At 42.6% G+C, this 15,245-nt stretch overlaps 1 protein-coding gene across 1 annotated transcript in view; it reads right to left on the bottom strand.

The window, feature by feature from the left end:
• The window catches only part of ATG7 (autophagy related 7), a 76,273-nt gene extending 61,102 nt beyond the window's left edge, over nt 1-15,171 (bottom strand). The window contains exons 1-13 of the mRNA XM_053989098.1: nt 14,740-15,171; nt 13,449-13,637; nt 13,185-13,239; nt 11,937-12,054; nt 11,049-11,126; nt 10,486-10,602; nt 9,726-9,875; nt 9,142-9,230; nt 8,043-8,164; nt 6,896-6,986; nt 5,482-5,626; nt 4,751-4,909; nt 2,077-2,271 (exon numbers count right to left, since the gene is read on the bottom strand). Of these exons, the coding sequence (XP_053845073.1) occupies nt 2,077-2,271; nt 4,751-4,909; nt 5,482-5,626; nt 6,896-6,986; nt 8,043-8,164; nt 9,142-9,230; nt 9,726-9,875; nt 10,486-10,602; nt 11,049-11,126; nt 11,937-12,054; nt 13,185-13,239; nt 13,449-13,637; nt 14,740-15,076 (1,845 nt within the window). The 5' untranslated portion in view covers nt 15,077-15,171. The remainder of the gene's footprint in view (nt 1-2,076; nt 2,272-4,750; nt 4,910-5,481; nt 5,627-6,895; nt 6,987-8,042; nt 8,165-9,141; nt 9,231-9,725; nt 9,876-10,485; nt 10,603-11,048; nt 11,127-11,936; nt 12,055-13,184; nt 13,240-13,448; nt 13,638-14,739) is intronic.
• Between the last annotated feature and the right edge of the window lie 74 nt (nt 15,172-15,245).

Raw genomic sequence — 15,245 nt, 5'->3', positions numbered from 1 at the left:
CCTCTGTCCTCATTTCCCCTTTCTCTCCACTTTGTGGCAAGTGCACAGAGGAATCTGGAGCACAAATATGAACACAGTGGTGGCTGCAGCCAGCCAAATATAAAGGAAGATGCACTGCTTCATCTGCAGCTCCTGTTGATAGAAATTCTGGTGCAGCACTTCCTCGTTTTCCATTCTCCCAGCCAGGAATTATTTAAAAGAAGAACTCTGAGGGAAGCTCTCTCAAGAATTAGTCATCTTAATTAGCAAGCTTTGAGTCTCATCATCGTTCTCAGTATTTCCAATTATTTCTGCATATTCTTTCAGCCTTGGAGTAGTTTATTTTTCCTCAGTCCTGAAGTGGAACCCTGCTGTTCAATCTGTCCAGGGCTACAGCAATTAAAAGACTGCTTCTTCTCACTGCATCTGCCTGTAAAACCTGAATATGGTGTTCCACTTCCAAAATATGACTAAGAGCTGCTAATAGCAGAAATTACTAATATTGTTAAAGAATCCCCACTGCAATCTTTCTGTTCCTTTCTTCTCAGCTTACAGGCAGGTAACTATTTCATTCTAACTAATTGAGCCTTAATTAAAAAAAAATCATCTGCTTTTGATAAAGAGACAATGGAAAAGTACAAGAGACAAATGGAAAAGTATTTTTTGGCATGGATTACCAAAATAAAAAAGAAGCAAATTTTAAGAAGGGCCAGTGCTCAGCAGGAACAGAGATTTAACATCTGACATGAGGATTTAGCATTTGAGGGGTTGGTTTGTCTGAGGTGCTTGTTTTGGGCAAGGACTGCAGGAATGGCAAAGATCATCAAGGCACTTGAATGGTGAAGTGGGGAGAACAACTCCTGCTGCTACCCAGACCTGGTGGTGTGCATTGTACACAAATCATCTCTCACCATCTCCTTTATTTCCTTTTTGAGACCTCTGGGGCCAAACTGTGCAGTACACAAAATCACATCTGAAGCAGAGCTCTCACTGAGTGTTTACCAACATAAAATACTGAGCATTTCTTTGGACACCTCGAGATTTCCCTGCTGTGTTTCTTCAGTGACAGAGAACTCCCAACACAAAAAAGTTTCAAAATTTATCCTTAAAATTATATGAATGCTGCAAGAAAAATGTAGAGGGGCACTGCTGGCTAAGAAAACATGGGAGAGAAGTTTTGGAGATCATAAAACTACTTTATCCTGATTAAACCAGACAGGATTCATATAAAATATGCACATAAAACTCCACATATTGCTGGAAATTCCCAACCATACCATGTGGAAGAGTAGGCTGGCCCTGGCACTTCCCAGCTTCAAATTTTGGAATTTTGAAATGGAATTTTTGAAAAACTGTTAACACATTTGAAAGTAGAGTTTGGGCTGAGTTGAAGAAAAAAAGTGCTATATGGTACCCAAACAACGTGAATATTTTGTGATAACAATATCAAATAGTAATAAAAATCAGCCAATTCACATAATAATTGGGAGTTGGCTGATTTGAATTGTTTTCAAAAAGATTCAAAAAGTGAACTTCAAGATGCTCATATTGGCGGCTCTGATAGAGAACAGAAAAATCAGAAATTGCTTTATTCGCATGATTTCTGCCTCAAACTCCTGCTCCCAATAAACTGCTGCTCAGTAGGTAGCAGGAATTTTGTGTCCATGAGTAGCACAAACACAATGCCAAGAACACTCTGCCTGGGCTGTGTGAAGGGTTAATATTATTTATTTTAATTTGTAACAAACACGGAGAGTCAGTCCTCTGGAGAATGGGATCGGACTTCTGTTAAGGAGACAACAAGCTTTGCAAAATTGCTCTTTTTGTCATTTCTGTGCTGTTTTTAAACAGCTAAAATAGAGAGAATGACCACAGGTGCAAGGCCAGGAGGATTAAGTGATCAAGTTCCACACACTTACAGCTCAGTGTAAAGTTTGTAATCCAGAGAAGCCCTCACTAAAGGGACACTGATCTCTGCACTGGCAAAGGGAAGCTCATTTGTGCTATCAAGAAACAGAAGGCCATTGCTCAGGGCCAGAAATGGATTTAGGATAAAGGGAGATTGAAAGGCAAGGAAATGACTGGATTGTAGCACACCTTCCTCTTGCTGGCTGCGATGACAGCGGGCAGCCAGCGGCTCTCCCGAGTGTCCATCAGCAGGAACACAACGTCGTGGGCCTCGATGAGCTCCTCCAGCTGCGCCACGTCCTTCCGAGCCTGGGCCATCGTCACCTCCGAAAAATTCACTGGGTGGCCTGGCATGGGGATGCTCATGTTATAGCCCTCAGAGCTCTGGAGGGAGGCAGACAGAAAACCATCAGTACAGAAAGTAACCTTGTGATTAAACAGGTGTAAAATTCACTGGGTGGCCTGGCACGGGGATGCTCATGTTATAACCTTCAGAGCTCTGGAGGGAGGCAGACAGAAAATCATCAGTTTAGAAGACAACCTTGTGATTAAACAGGTGTAAAATTCACTTTGTGGCCTGGCATGGGGATGCTCATGTTATAGCCCTCAGAGCTCTGGAGGGAGGCAGACAGAAAATCACCAGAAGGTAACCCTGTGATTAAACAGGTGTAAAATTCAACACAAATCAGAGCACAAATTCAGTATCCCTTTGTCAGGACGGCAGCTCTGCTCCTTCCACCTCTCTGTGTGGCAGTGCTGTGCACCAAAGCACAGTGCTGGAGTTTCTCAGTCTGTATTTATGCAGAACAGACTCAAAGTCTTAGCAGGCCTAGCAAATCACTACAAGAACAGAGTGGAACTGCTCCTGATCCCAGGGGTTACAAACACCACCCCCAAGCCAAGCAGCCACATTTACACATGATTATGATCTGTGATTAAAACTTGTGTCCTGAGTCTCTTTCCAGCCCCTTCCCACACGATTTTAACAGGCTGCAGTTCGCATTTCTGCTGCTAAATCCTGCCTCAGTCACCGCCACGTGCAGCATCACACACGCTGCTCTTTATTTTCAATTCCTGAGAAGAACAACATCCTCAGATGATTTCCCTGTAATTCCCCAGCCATGTGGGAACATGAGACAGCAAAAAGCACTTCTGAGACTTGTCACAGCAGAGCTGGAGGAGTTTGTCCCTGTAGCAGAAACATCTCCCTCTTCCAGCCCCTTCCTTGGGCAGGACATACTGAGAGCAAACATTGAGCCAAATCAGCATCTACACAATGCATGTACAGTGCAAACAATTCATTCACTCCTCTGGAAATGTGTCAGCACAAGCTGCCACCATCTGCTGGAAGGCAAGGATGGATCCCTCATTTATGTTACAGAAGTACAAGCCTTGCCAAAGCCTCCCTGCTTGGCGCTGCAGGAAAAGGTAAAAACCAAAATGTAAAAACTGGATGAACCAAGCATAAAATTCCATGGGAAGAGAGGAAAGGAAGGTTGGTGGAATGTGCCTTTGCACAGCCCAATTAATTACCTGCACAACTCATAAATCCAGGTGAGTCAAATGACCAGAAGGGTGAACATGCATAAATAACATATATAAATACATAAATTATAAACATATATAAACATATAAACATATAAATATATAAATATATAAATATCCCCGAGGATAAAAAGAAGCAGGCCCACCTAGCAGCTTGGAGAAATGACTGTGGGGAACAGCTGCATTAACCATACCAAAGGATCCACCTTTTTTTCCCCTCTGTACCATCACCACAGACATCAGGAAATTACTGGGGCAGGCTTTCATTTCAGGGTCATGATCTCCTCCAAAAGGCTGTGCCTTTTCCATGCTGTGCCTGAGTCAAGTATTCATGGATAACTCATCAAGCCTGTGCTGATTGATTAGATCAGCTCAGCTGACACTGCTGGTGACTCAGGAGGGAAAGTTTTTGTTTAAGAAATTAAAATAAATAAGCTGGAACTAACTGCACCACAAAATGGTCAATGTGGTTTGTAAATACTAAAATCCTACCAGAATTTCAAAATAAGCTCAATCCAGGCATTGTAGCTGTAGGAATAGAGTCAAGTCTGGCAGCTCCAACAATTTTATCTGAATAAATGTCCCTCAGAACTAAGACAGCAGTCACCAGCCAAAGTGATTGAGGTGCACTTTGGCAGCCCAACAATGGCAAAAAGAGCTCAAAGGGCACATTGGCATTATTTTACAGAGGAGTAAATGTCCATACATATCCCCAAAGAAAGATCTTGCTCATTCCACTGAGTCCCAAAATCTCAGGAATCTAAGAAAAGTTTTAAAATGCCTCCAAATTATCCAAAATATTTAGTTACCATCTTAGAAAATATTAGAATGACATTTAAAAAAGGGGACTGTATGTTGTTCTCTTTGCTGGCAGTTAAAAACTAAGCAATATCTTCTAATGTAGAAAATCAATTTAGAGAAAACTGCAAATTTGGGGTCTAAAACATAATAGGAAATCTCAAAAATACATTTATTACTTCCCTCAAGACCTGCTCCCAGAGTAAACAATTAATATGTCTGACCTGGCATTACTCAAAGCTCCTTAGGACACCCTAGACAGGAAAAAAAATTCACTTCACTATCAATAAGCTACAAAATCACTTAATTCTATTTCATTGCTACAGATATTTACCTCAATAAAGTTTCCAGGAACAGAAATTTGAAGTAAAATATTTCAGTAACCAACTGAAATATTTCAGAACACCTGTGCGGTGTTTTTAACATTTAACTACTAAAACTTGGAATAGCAATTTAAAGTCACTTTTTTTTTCTTTTCCTTTTTTCCCCAGTGACAGCAACATGGAAATAATGATCTCACCACTCCTGGGAAGATTTTCTGCAGCCTGTCTGCTGCTGCCAGAGCCTTGGGCTTGCCCCCACTCAGGCAATCCTCGAACTCGTAGAGCGGCTGCCGCACGGGGTTGGAGTAGGAGATCTTTGCATTGTCCACAAAAGTGATCTTCCTCACCCCCCAGCCCTAAAGGAGAACAAAAGTTAATAAAGATAATTACAAAAGCCTTGGGAAATCTTTTTGAGGAATGCCACACACTCAACGTTGAGTTCTGTCCACTTTTTTAAGCTACAAAAGCTTTTGCAATTATTTGAGATAACTGAAATAAGGGAACGGACAATTTAGTAGGTCCAAATATAGCATTTAACAGAAATCCCTCAAATCCTGCTGAATTCTGTGGAAAGGGGTGAACATCCCTGAAAGGAATGACCAGCACAGTCATTTCAAGTGTTTCACTGTGAGTTTGGTCTTTATAGCTTGTTAATTTGTTCCAGGATTTCTTTTTTTAATATAAATTCAAAATATTCTGCCAAGGTTCCCTTACTATCTCATGTCAGCAGAACTTGAGTTATTTATTTCCCTTAGGTACAGCTCTCACCTCCTCCCTACAATTTATAATATAACTGATGTGCATTCTGTGTATTCTGATGCAGAGAATGCAATTTGTCTCCGATGTGTCACAGCAGCTGGACAAAAGAAAATAAACAAATATAGATCTTATGAGAAACAGGAGATTATTGGTGAGATTAAGGATTTACCATCAAGGTCCTTGCAACACTACAGCCCAGGGTGCCAGCTCCCAGCAGCAGACACTTGGCAGCCACAATCTTCTCCAAATCCAGAGTAGGCACCAACCTCCAGCACATCAACTTCAAATTCAGATCCACAGATGATTCTGCCAACCTGTGCCATGGAATAAATAACAACAACTTCTGAACCCTCCTGTGCCTCACCAGCAAAGGAATTAGTGATATTTCAGCTGAATGAGTTAACTTAAAAGAATTTTTTTTAAAGGAGAGAAAGAATTCAGCAGTGTAACACATAGGTAATATGAAAAACAGACAAAGGCTTCTGAAAAAGTAACAATCCAAAACTAAGATTTTAGTAATAAAATTAATGCAAGTATGAAAATAAAAATGGTATCTCAGCCAAGATTCCTGTTAAGCTGAGTGCTAAGACAGATAACTTGTCCATAAATTTTTTTTCTTTTTTAGACTAAAACTGGTTTCCTGTACCCAGTTACACCTGCCCTTAACATGAAATACTCCACTTGTGCCTAAAGCATGTGGGCACTTCTTTGTGGAAGTTTGAGAAAGAAAATGAAGTAGGAAATGTGTGTTCAAGCAAGGGGCAGATTTTTATACCCATCAAACACAGGGTGTTAAAACTCTCACCAAGCCAGACCACCACAGCTCTCAGATTCCTGCAAGTTTCATTCCCTCACACATCATAAATAAAATCTTTTCAGCATCCAGAAAATTATTTGTCCAACAAGGATTTAAATGGCAGTTGGCAAGGCTGGCATTTTACCAACACCTCTTTGGGAAGCACTTAGATAATTTACACAAGTAAAGAAGGTCAAGAAACCTAAAGAATTAAGAACCCTGAAATGAACTTTATTAAATGTCTGTGAAGACTCTGAGAATTTCCACAAATGCTTGACAAAAATGGCTTTGCTTGATGGGCAAAATGTGAACCTGAACCATCAGACCAAGAGGTTTTTCCAAGGCAAGGACACGCATGCAGACACTCTGTAACCCCACTCTTTTCAACCTATTGCCCAAACATCACGTACAGAATGATAAAAATTACTGAAGTCACATTTCCTGAGCTCCTTCCTGTCCCACTCTGACAAATCCCAAAGGATGAACTTTCCCCCATGCTTATTTTCATTAGCACCCTGCAGGTTAAAGAATTCAGTGAAATTCCACAGGCCTGCAACACTCTGACCTACATCTCACTCAGTTTTAAATAAATGCATTCGGAATTCTCAACTAGAGTCCAGAATTGCCAAGATTTCTGCTGCAGGCAGTGCACTGCTCTCTGAAGGTCCTCACCTCCAATATCCAGTGGATGTTTTACTGCATATTCTTACCTATTTCACATTTCAACTTGCTACGGCTTAAACCCAAGGAAAGAAAACCGTGGGAATTTAAAAGATAAAAACCAAACCTTTTTGGATCCATGCATTCACTGAGATTCACCATCCTTGGCCCCATGCCTCCCTTTTGGTTTTTCTCCCATCCAACAGCTTTTGGACAATCTGTTTGAAATATTTAAAACAAACAAACAAAAACCCAAAGAAAACAAAACAACAACAACAACAACAAAAAAACCCAAACCAAAACAAAAAAAATCAAGAAAGAATAAAAGCATTAATATTACAGGACAGAAAAAAAGAACTTTTTTTTGGACTTGACCTTGTTGGAAAAAAACCTTATTTTAAACCTGCCAGTAAATAACCTGTACTTTACAACCTGCTATACAAATTGTGCTGTTTACATCAGCTGAAAGTTCCTGGAGAATTTCTTTGCTCCCAGGTGTCCCCTGTGCTGCTTTTGCTTGCTCAGCTTCAAAGCTAGCACAGAGCTGGCATCATTCCCCATCAGATCTTCAATTCAAGCTCAGAAAATTCATTATTCAGTCAATTTTGCCAATTTCAGTCATCATTTCATGGTCCCTAGACCCATCTACAAATTCAGTGGAGAATTATGTATCTTAATCATATATAATTAAAGAATTTGCAACAATGATATCTGAAGCATTCATAACTTTTTGCCTGAGGTAGAGAAATTTTGTGATACTCTCCTGTACCTAGAAATTCAATCTGACATTATGTTTCAACATTTCAAGTCTACTGCTTTAAAATACACCTGGATGTGTCACCATGGCATTAAAGGAACAGTTCCACTCTGGGGCAGGTTTTTATCATTTTAGAAATTCCCCAGAAATTTTGCATCCCATAAATTCACTATTATTTTTTTCCTACCTGAGGGACTGTATACAAATTCAACAAGAAAAAAAATGACACAAACTGCTGTTTTATTGTATTTTTTATGCCACCAGCAGGATTTTTCTTAGTTTTCAATTAGAAACACAATTACAGGAGGAAAAAAATTAAGAGAGAATATTCCTCTTCTTTCTTAGTCAAAAAAGGAACCATTTCCTTTAGAGACATTTAACAGAAATTCAAACAATTTAAAATCCATTTGAAATAACTTGGCATAAGTAACCATTTTGTAGTAGTAGTTTATTTTGCCATGTCAGCAGTGATTAGGAAGGAAAAAAAAAAGGGGAAAAAATGTTTTTAATGGATTACCTGGGCCCAGGGGTGCCTCTGGCAGTTTGATTTCAAAGATGATGCTGTGTGTGATGTCTCTCACCCCTTGCATGGTCCTGTCTCTGAAGCAGAGCACCTCAACCCTCTGCAGAGCACTGCCCCTGCCATTAAAATCAAAGAGAAACAGAGACAGACATGCAACTTCTTTAATAGAAAAGGGACTTGTTTTAACACCATTTCACACAGGTTTAGTCTTTTGCAGGTTCTGAATGTGGCTTTTTGTCTTGGTACTGAACATTGTTGTCTTTATCAGGAACAGAAAGAGAAATAATTCCTGAAGTGTAAGAAAATGACTGGTTTGGTGTGACACAGCTCCAAAGCAATGCCACTGTCAGCCTGTCCTTGCATTTATCCAGCACTGCACAAACTGCAGATTTAGGGGAATAAAAAGCAGAAAAGCACCAGAGCACACATCAGGTGACACGCTGGGACTTTGCTGTGGCACCAAGATCTCTGAGTTCTCAATAAGTATCATTTTTCCTCCTTATGATTCAAATCCCTAAACAGAAAATGAGAATTTTAGTGCCTAAACCCCTCTGAACCCCAAGGCTGTGTAAATGTAACACTCAAAACTATGGAAGTGCAACCTAATTACAGTTTTGTTACAGAAACCCAAATTCATTTGATAATTTAAATCCTTTCTTTCAAAACCCAGAGTGTAAAATTGTGTCTCCTCTTCCACTCTTCTCCCCAGCAAAAAACCTAAAGTGGTACAAAAAGAAAACCTAAGAATATCTGATTTTTAAAATGTAAGTCTGCTATTACTTGACACTAATTAATTCTTTAAACTCACAGAGTATTTTAAGCAAGATTTGACACTGCTGGAGGGTACTGGCAAGGTGTGAAGCTGGCCTTGCCAGGTGCATGCATCCATGTGAGGATTAGGATTAATAGGAATTTGTGACTGACAGAAGTAAAAAACAGAATAATGCACAAAATCAGAATCACTCCAAGTAGATAATGTCAAGGGAAACAACAAAATCTCAAGCGGGTGATTTGAGTGAAATACCATGGAGAAATAGATCTCATTTAATATCAACCAATAAACAATCTTTGTGGGAAAGAATAAAATAGGTACCATTTGTGGGCTGCCAGGATCAGGAAGTTTCTCAGTGGCCATCCTGGATACTGGGATAAATTACAAGGATCATAAACTCCAACTGTCACCTGCAAATCAAATTGTTCTACATGAGAACTCATCTATGCACAGTCATGCAAAGGTTACTTGGCATTTTTAAATAAAACTTCTGGGCAGAGCAGGCCTGCAGACACATTTTGCATATTTGTAAGTATTTAATCCATGGGCACACTAGTTTTTACTGAAGCTTTTGCCACAGCTTTGAGATTTATTCAGTTTGGCCTCTTCAGGGACACTGGATGCTCATTGCATAAATGCACCTTTGCTGCTTTAAAAACACAATTAGGAGGGAAGCCCAGCAACTGAAGCCTTGCTCCCAACTCAAAATTCTGCACTGATTTTGGGATGATCAGAAAGTGACAGGGCACAGGTCAGCAAGAGAACAAATCAAAGGCAAAACAGCATAAAAATCATTTTACAGCCACCCTCAAGACACAGCCACCGTGCCCAGCTCAGTATTAAAGCCTCAAACCATTCACAGGTTAAACATTTAATTATATAAAATTATATAAAATTCTCATTACCTTTCCTCCTTGGTCTTGAAAAAAGCCATCCCACTTTTTCAGCAGGGATATCATGACAGAATTATCATGATATTTAATTAAAAAATAAGGCAGGGCTGTCACGCCCTCCTCCTGGCAGAGGTCATCGTAGGCTTTCTGCAGGGCTTGAACCTGAAAGTGCCAACACAACTGAACCAACAGCTTTAACAGTTTTGCACTGCAATATCAAAGAAACTAAAAATTGTTTCGTTTTTTCTTAAAAAAATTAAAAAATTAACTTCTTTTTCTTGTCTAAACACACATTTTATTAAGAATTTTGTAATTTTAATGAGTTGGCTCACTCAGGGGATGCCTCTTTATAAAGGTTTCTTTTAAATGAGTTTCAAAACCAAAGCTGTATACATAACTACATATTAATTTTCATTTTTATATACAGCTTAACATATATATATATATATATATATATATATATATATATATATATATATATATATCTCAGAAATAAATATAAAATATATAGCTTAGCATAATCACCTCTTCAGGATTTGTCTGCCATACCTGCACCTAAACTGAGATAATTTAAACAATCATGGAACAAAAGGTAAACAACAAACCATCATGGAAATAAAAAAAAAAAAAAAAAAAAAGAAAAAAGTAAAGTTTTAAAAAGAAATTAGGAGTCTACAATTAATTCAGGATGTGGTGACAAAAAATACTGAGTTTTAAAGCTCCCAGAAGTTCCCAGTATTGCAGAATTCTCAATCTTTCGGATTTTGAATACCTGATTTAGTGAGAACCTGTCCCCAAGGCAGACAGGTTTCTGAGTTATCTGAATTCCATCAGGGAAGCAGAGAGCAGGGTAGCAAAACCAGTAATAGAAATGATACTTTTTTAAATCCTAGGGGAAAAAAAATTGTAAAATTAGGTAATAAGGAGATACATCAAAATAAATTATATAATACTAATTTAAATTAATGGATTTTAACCATGGAAAACACAGGGGTCTTTACATCACAATGATTTTAAAAAAATCATAAAAATACTAAAAGACTTCATTCTCTGTATATGTTTTTATTTAAGATTTCAAGAGACAATGTGTGTACAATCCTTCAGGCTTTGTTAGCTGGAGCATTTAGTAAAGCTTTCAATTTCTTCAACATGAAACAGCTGCTCTACTTTTACTGCTATCTGTAAGGCCATCGGTAATCTTATACATTTGTAGAAAATAATATAAAAATATATTAATGCAGCATTATCATTAATACAAAATATATGAATACTCCTAAAAAGAAATGACTTCACTACTTCCACTACAAGGAGGAGACACAAATTGTCTGTACTCACTGCAAATGTCAACAGCAGGAACCTGTTCAAGAGCATTGGGTTCTCCAGAGCAGCTCCAGATTTGATTGATTCCCAAATCTGTCATGGATTGTGGGGACAAGAAGGAAGAAAAAGGGCAAAGAAACACCAGAGAACATGAGAACAGCTGCAAAAATCTGTAATTCTTCCAGCTACCTATGAAGTCTGGAGATACACATTCTTTGGCATTTTTTTAAACTGAATTAATTCATACAATTATCTGTGTTAAAAGGATTTTAAAGGTCAGACAACAGGGAATTATGAGGCCACAGAAGTGCAAAAAATTCCTAGTTTGGAGTGAAGATATGCATGAAAACTTTGTTACTCAAGGCAATTAATTAAAGGAATAAAAGACAGATCAAAGTAAAGCATCTTAAATTTGACCTTCACCTCTCCCCAGGCCATGACATTAAATACACTGGTGGCAGTGCAGGCAGACCAGCCCCTCTCACCCATCTTTTTCTTGCTTTCTTATCTCAGGCTTCTTGCTGCTGTGGAGCTTCCCCATCTCTTTGTCACACAGATAAATTGCAGTAATCTGAGGTTTAAACCAGGCACTGCTGGCTTTTGGGTATGAAAGCCAATTTTAAATATGTGCTCTGCAGAACTTAAGTCTCTGGCAGCTTCAAGAGCATTGCAGAGCTTAAAATGTGATGGAGTTCCCCATGTAGAATTAGTTACCATTAATTAAGTTAGATTCTACTCTTTTGTAGAGAACAGTAAAAAGCAAACATCAAACTCTTTCTTTCAGAATAAGCAAAATTCTGAGGCTGCTCAGGACTGGAATATCTCCAAATTTGGGGCAGAGTATAAAGCACTTCAAGGGGTAGAAGGGATTTGGAAACACTGTGATTTGATTTTGAGTCTCACCTCTTTTGCTTCCTTGTCCAGAAGTGCTTTCTTATCACAGGATTTGAAAGTCTCAAAAGTGTTGGTGTTATACAACGTTCCAAAAGCAGGACAGCAACGTGCTGGTATTGAAGCATTCCTGGAAAAAAGAAGGAAAACTCTGGGAATTAACACAGTCATCAACAGCAGCAGTATCTGTCTTATGGTGTTAACTTCAATCAAATGATGAGGCACAGCAACAAAATTAACATTAACAACTTAATTAATCCTTATGAACATGGATTGGTGGAATAATAACCAGATGTGCAAACACACATCTCCATCATGGCTTCAAAACCACATCTGGCATCTGTGATCTCTCCAAGCAGAGTGACACTCCATCAGGGATTGAAGCTTTTAACTTCTGTTCAAACAGAACCCACCTGTCACAAATGGGATTTGCACTGAGAAAAACTAATTTAGGCTGAACTTAGATGCCAGTTTTGTACTCACATAAAGAGTTAGTTAAAATTTGATGTTTAGAACACATCCCAAAGGAAACCCAAGCCAGACAAAAGATTGAGCAGCTTCTATAGTTGGTAACATCATCAGCTGGAGAAGCTGCTGTTGCAATCAGTATTTTATTTTTGAGATATATTAGGTTAAAATCCTACAATGTTTCCTTAATTTACAGATCTCATGGATTTTATTGCGTCCTTTAACACTGCTCTCTAAACCTGGTATTTTTCCAGTCATAATAGATAAACACTTTGGAGGACATTACAGTGTAACAACCAGGGACCTTAAAACCTATTTGAAATGCTAATTAAGCTATAAGCCAAGGAGTCAAATGACTAAAAAAACCTTCCTAATGCAAAAAGCTGAGGAAATGGGAAAAAAAATAGTATTTCATATAAATGTACACGTAGAAAGTGAGTGAATCTGAGAATTCAGAATATTTTAAATTCATCCAGAAGGAGTTAATTTTTTTTTGTGCCTCAAAGCAGTCTCTCCACTGTTATAAAGTACATCAATTAATTTAGTTATTCATGAAAATTGCCTTTTCTGACCTTAAAATGAAGTAATACACGACAAAACCGCAGCAAGATCATTGAAAATTGGTCTAAACATGATGGTGACTGTAACAAGAGCCTTTGGTAAAAAGGTTGTTTATTTATTCTCACGTAGAGTTGTCTGTTCTCACGTAAAGTTTCTCTAACTAATATATCAATGTTATGCCAGGAAAGTGTCTCCACACACAAACGAAGGCAAACCACAGCCTGTACTTACATGTCAAAGGCACTGAACTCCAGTGTCAATCGAGCTGGCAAACCCAAAGGATCACCTGGACAAAAAAAGCAGCAACAAAAAAAGCTCCTTTTAAACCAAAATATTCAGGTTATTTCCCTTTTTTTGTCGATGTAAATTACAGTGAAACACACATAATTCCCAGCCATTCCTTCCAGCGTTTCAGCAAACACCCGAAACACGCCAGAGGCTCAGAGGCGCGCCAGGAGCGCGCTGCGTGAGCCGGGCACGGCGGCTCGTGCTCACCGTTGTAGTAGTAGCCCTTGATGAGCTTGGGCGTCTCGTCCAGCCGGTACTGGTTGAGTTTCCTCTGGGTCAGCTCGTGCCAGAAGCCCGCGTCCAGCGCGCTGCTGAAGGGAGCGAACTGCAGCGGGCAGAGCCCGGCGGGGCACGGAGCCCCGCGGGCGGCGGCCATGGCCCAGCGGCGGCGGAGCCCTGCGGAAACACGCACAGCGCCCGGCTGGGCTCCGTGACACGGGAACGGCACCGGCACCGGCACACGGCACCGGGACCGAACACGGACACGGGAACGGCACCGGCACAGCCACACGGCACCGGGACCGAACACGGACACGGGAACGGCACCGGCACAGCCACACGGCACCGGGACCGAACACGGACACGGGAACGGGACAGCCACACGGCACCGGGACCGACACGGACACGGGAACGGCACCGGCACCGGCACAGCCACACGGCACCGGGACCGAACACGGACACGGGAACGGGACAGCCACACGGCACCGGGACCGACACGGGAACGGGACCGAACACGGACACGGGACAGCCACACGGCACCGGGACCGGCATGGGAACAGCACCAGCACAGCCACACGGCACCGGGACCGACACACGGCACCGGGACCGAACACGGACACGGGAATGACACAGCCACATGGCACCGTGACCGGCCCCGAACACGTCCATGGCACTGTCCCTGTACATGGACACGGGAACAGCACAGGCACACGGCACCGGGACCGGCACAGGCCCCGCACAGCGACACGGACTGACAGAGGACCAGCACGGCACCGGGCCCGGACACAGGAACAGCACAGCCACACAGCTCCGGGACCGGTACAGGGACCGGCCCTGCACAGCGACACGGCACTGAGAGAGGACCTGCAGGGCACCGGGCCCGGACCCGAGCACAGACATGGGACCAGCCCCGCACAGCCACACGGCCCCGGGACCCGCACAGCGGCACGGCACCGGCAGCGGCCCCGCACAGCGAGCCGGGACCGACAGAGCACCAGCGCGGCACCGGTACCGGCCCCGAACACGGACATGGCACCATCCCCGCACCCTGACACGGGACCTGACCGCACAGCGGCACGGCCCCGGCCGCCCGGCCTCGGCTACGCGTGACTGCAGCCCCGGGAGCCGGCTGAGGCCCGGACACACCGAGCGCGGGGGTGCAAGGGGCACTGCGGGGACGGTGCTGGTGCCGTGACCCGGCGGTGCCGGTGGCGGTGCCCGGGGCCGGGCCGGTGCCGGGCCGGCAGGAGCCGCCCGCTCCATGCCCGCTCTCCCTTACCGGCTGCGCCGCTCGCTCCGCACTTCCGGCATGGCGGGCCGGCGCACGGCGGTGATGTTGCAGCAGCCGAGCGCATGTGACGGGCCGGGCGGCGCGGGATGATGGCGTGCCGGGCGCGGAGGGCGGCTCCGGCCCGATGCCGGCTCCGGTTCCGATCCCGATCCCGGTCCCGGTCCCGGCGGGATGCGGCGGTGCCGCCCGCCCTCGGTAGCATCCCCCGCATCCTCACGGCGGTCGGGCGGGCCCGTGTCCCGCAGCGCTTGGAGCCGTGTGCCCGGCGCCGCGTGCTGCGCCAACTTCCCCGGCACACAGCAGAGCCCTCAGAAAATCCAATCATTTAATTTAACTTTAGTTGGGAAAGTGGGAAACTCAGTAATTGAATTTAATTTTAGTTGGTGGGAAAGCGCCTAACCGCGCACCTGCAGTCACGTTTCCGCTCCTGCCTGCGGAGGGAAGAGCGGTGCAGTTCCGCGCGGGCCGCGCAGCCCGCGGCTGCTCCCGTCCCA

This window comes from Vidua macroura, chromosome 13 (genome assembly GCF_024509145.1).
Source record: "Vidua macroura isolate BioBank_ID:100142 chromosome 13, ASM2450914v1, whole genome shotgun sequence".
Taxonomy (NCBI): Eukaryota; Metazoa; Chordata; class Aves; order Passeriformes; family Viduidae; genus Vidua; species Vidua macroura.
The sequence above is the reverse complement of the archived record's forward strand: the minus strand, read 5'-3'. Positions and strand labels throughout refer to the sequence as shown.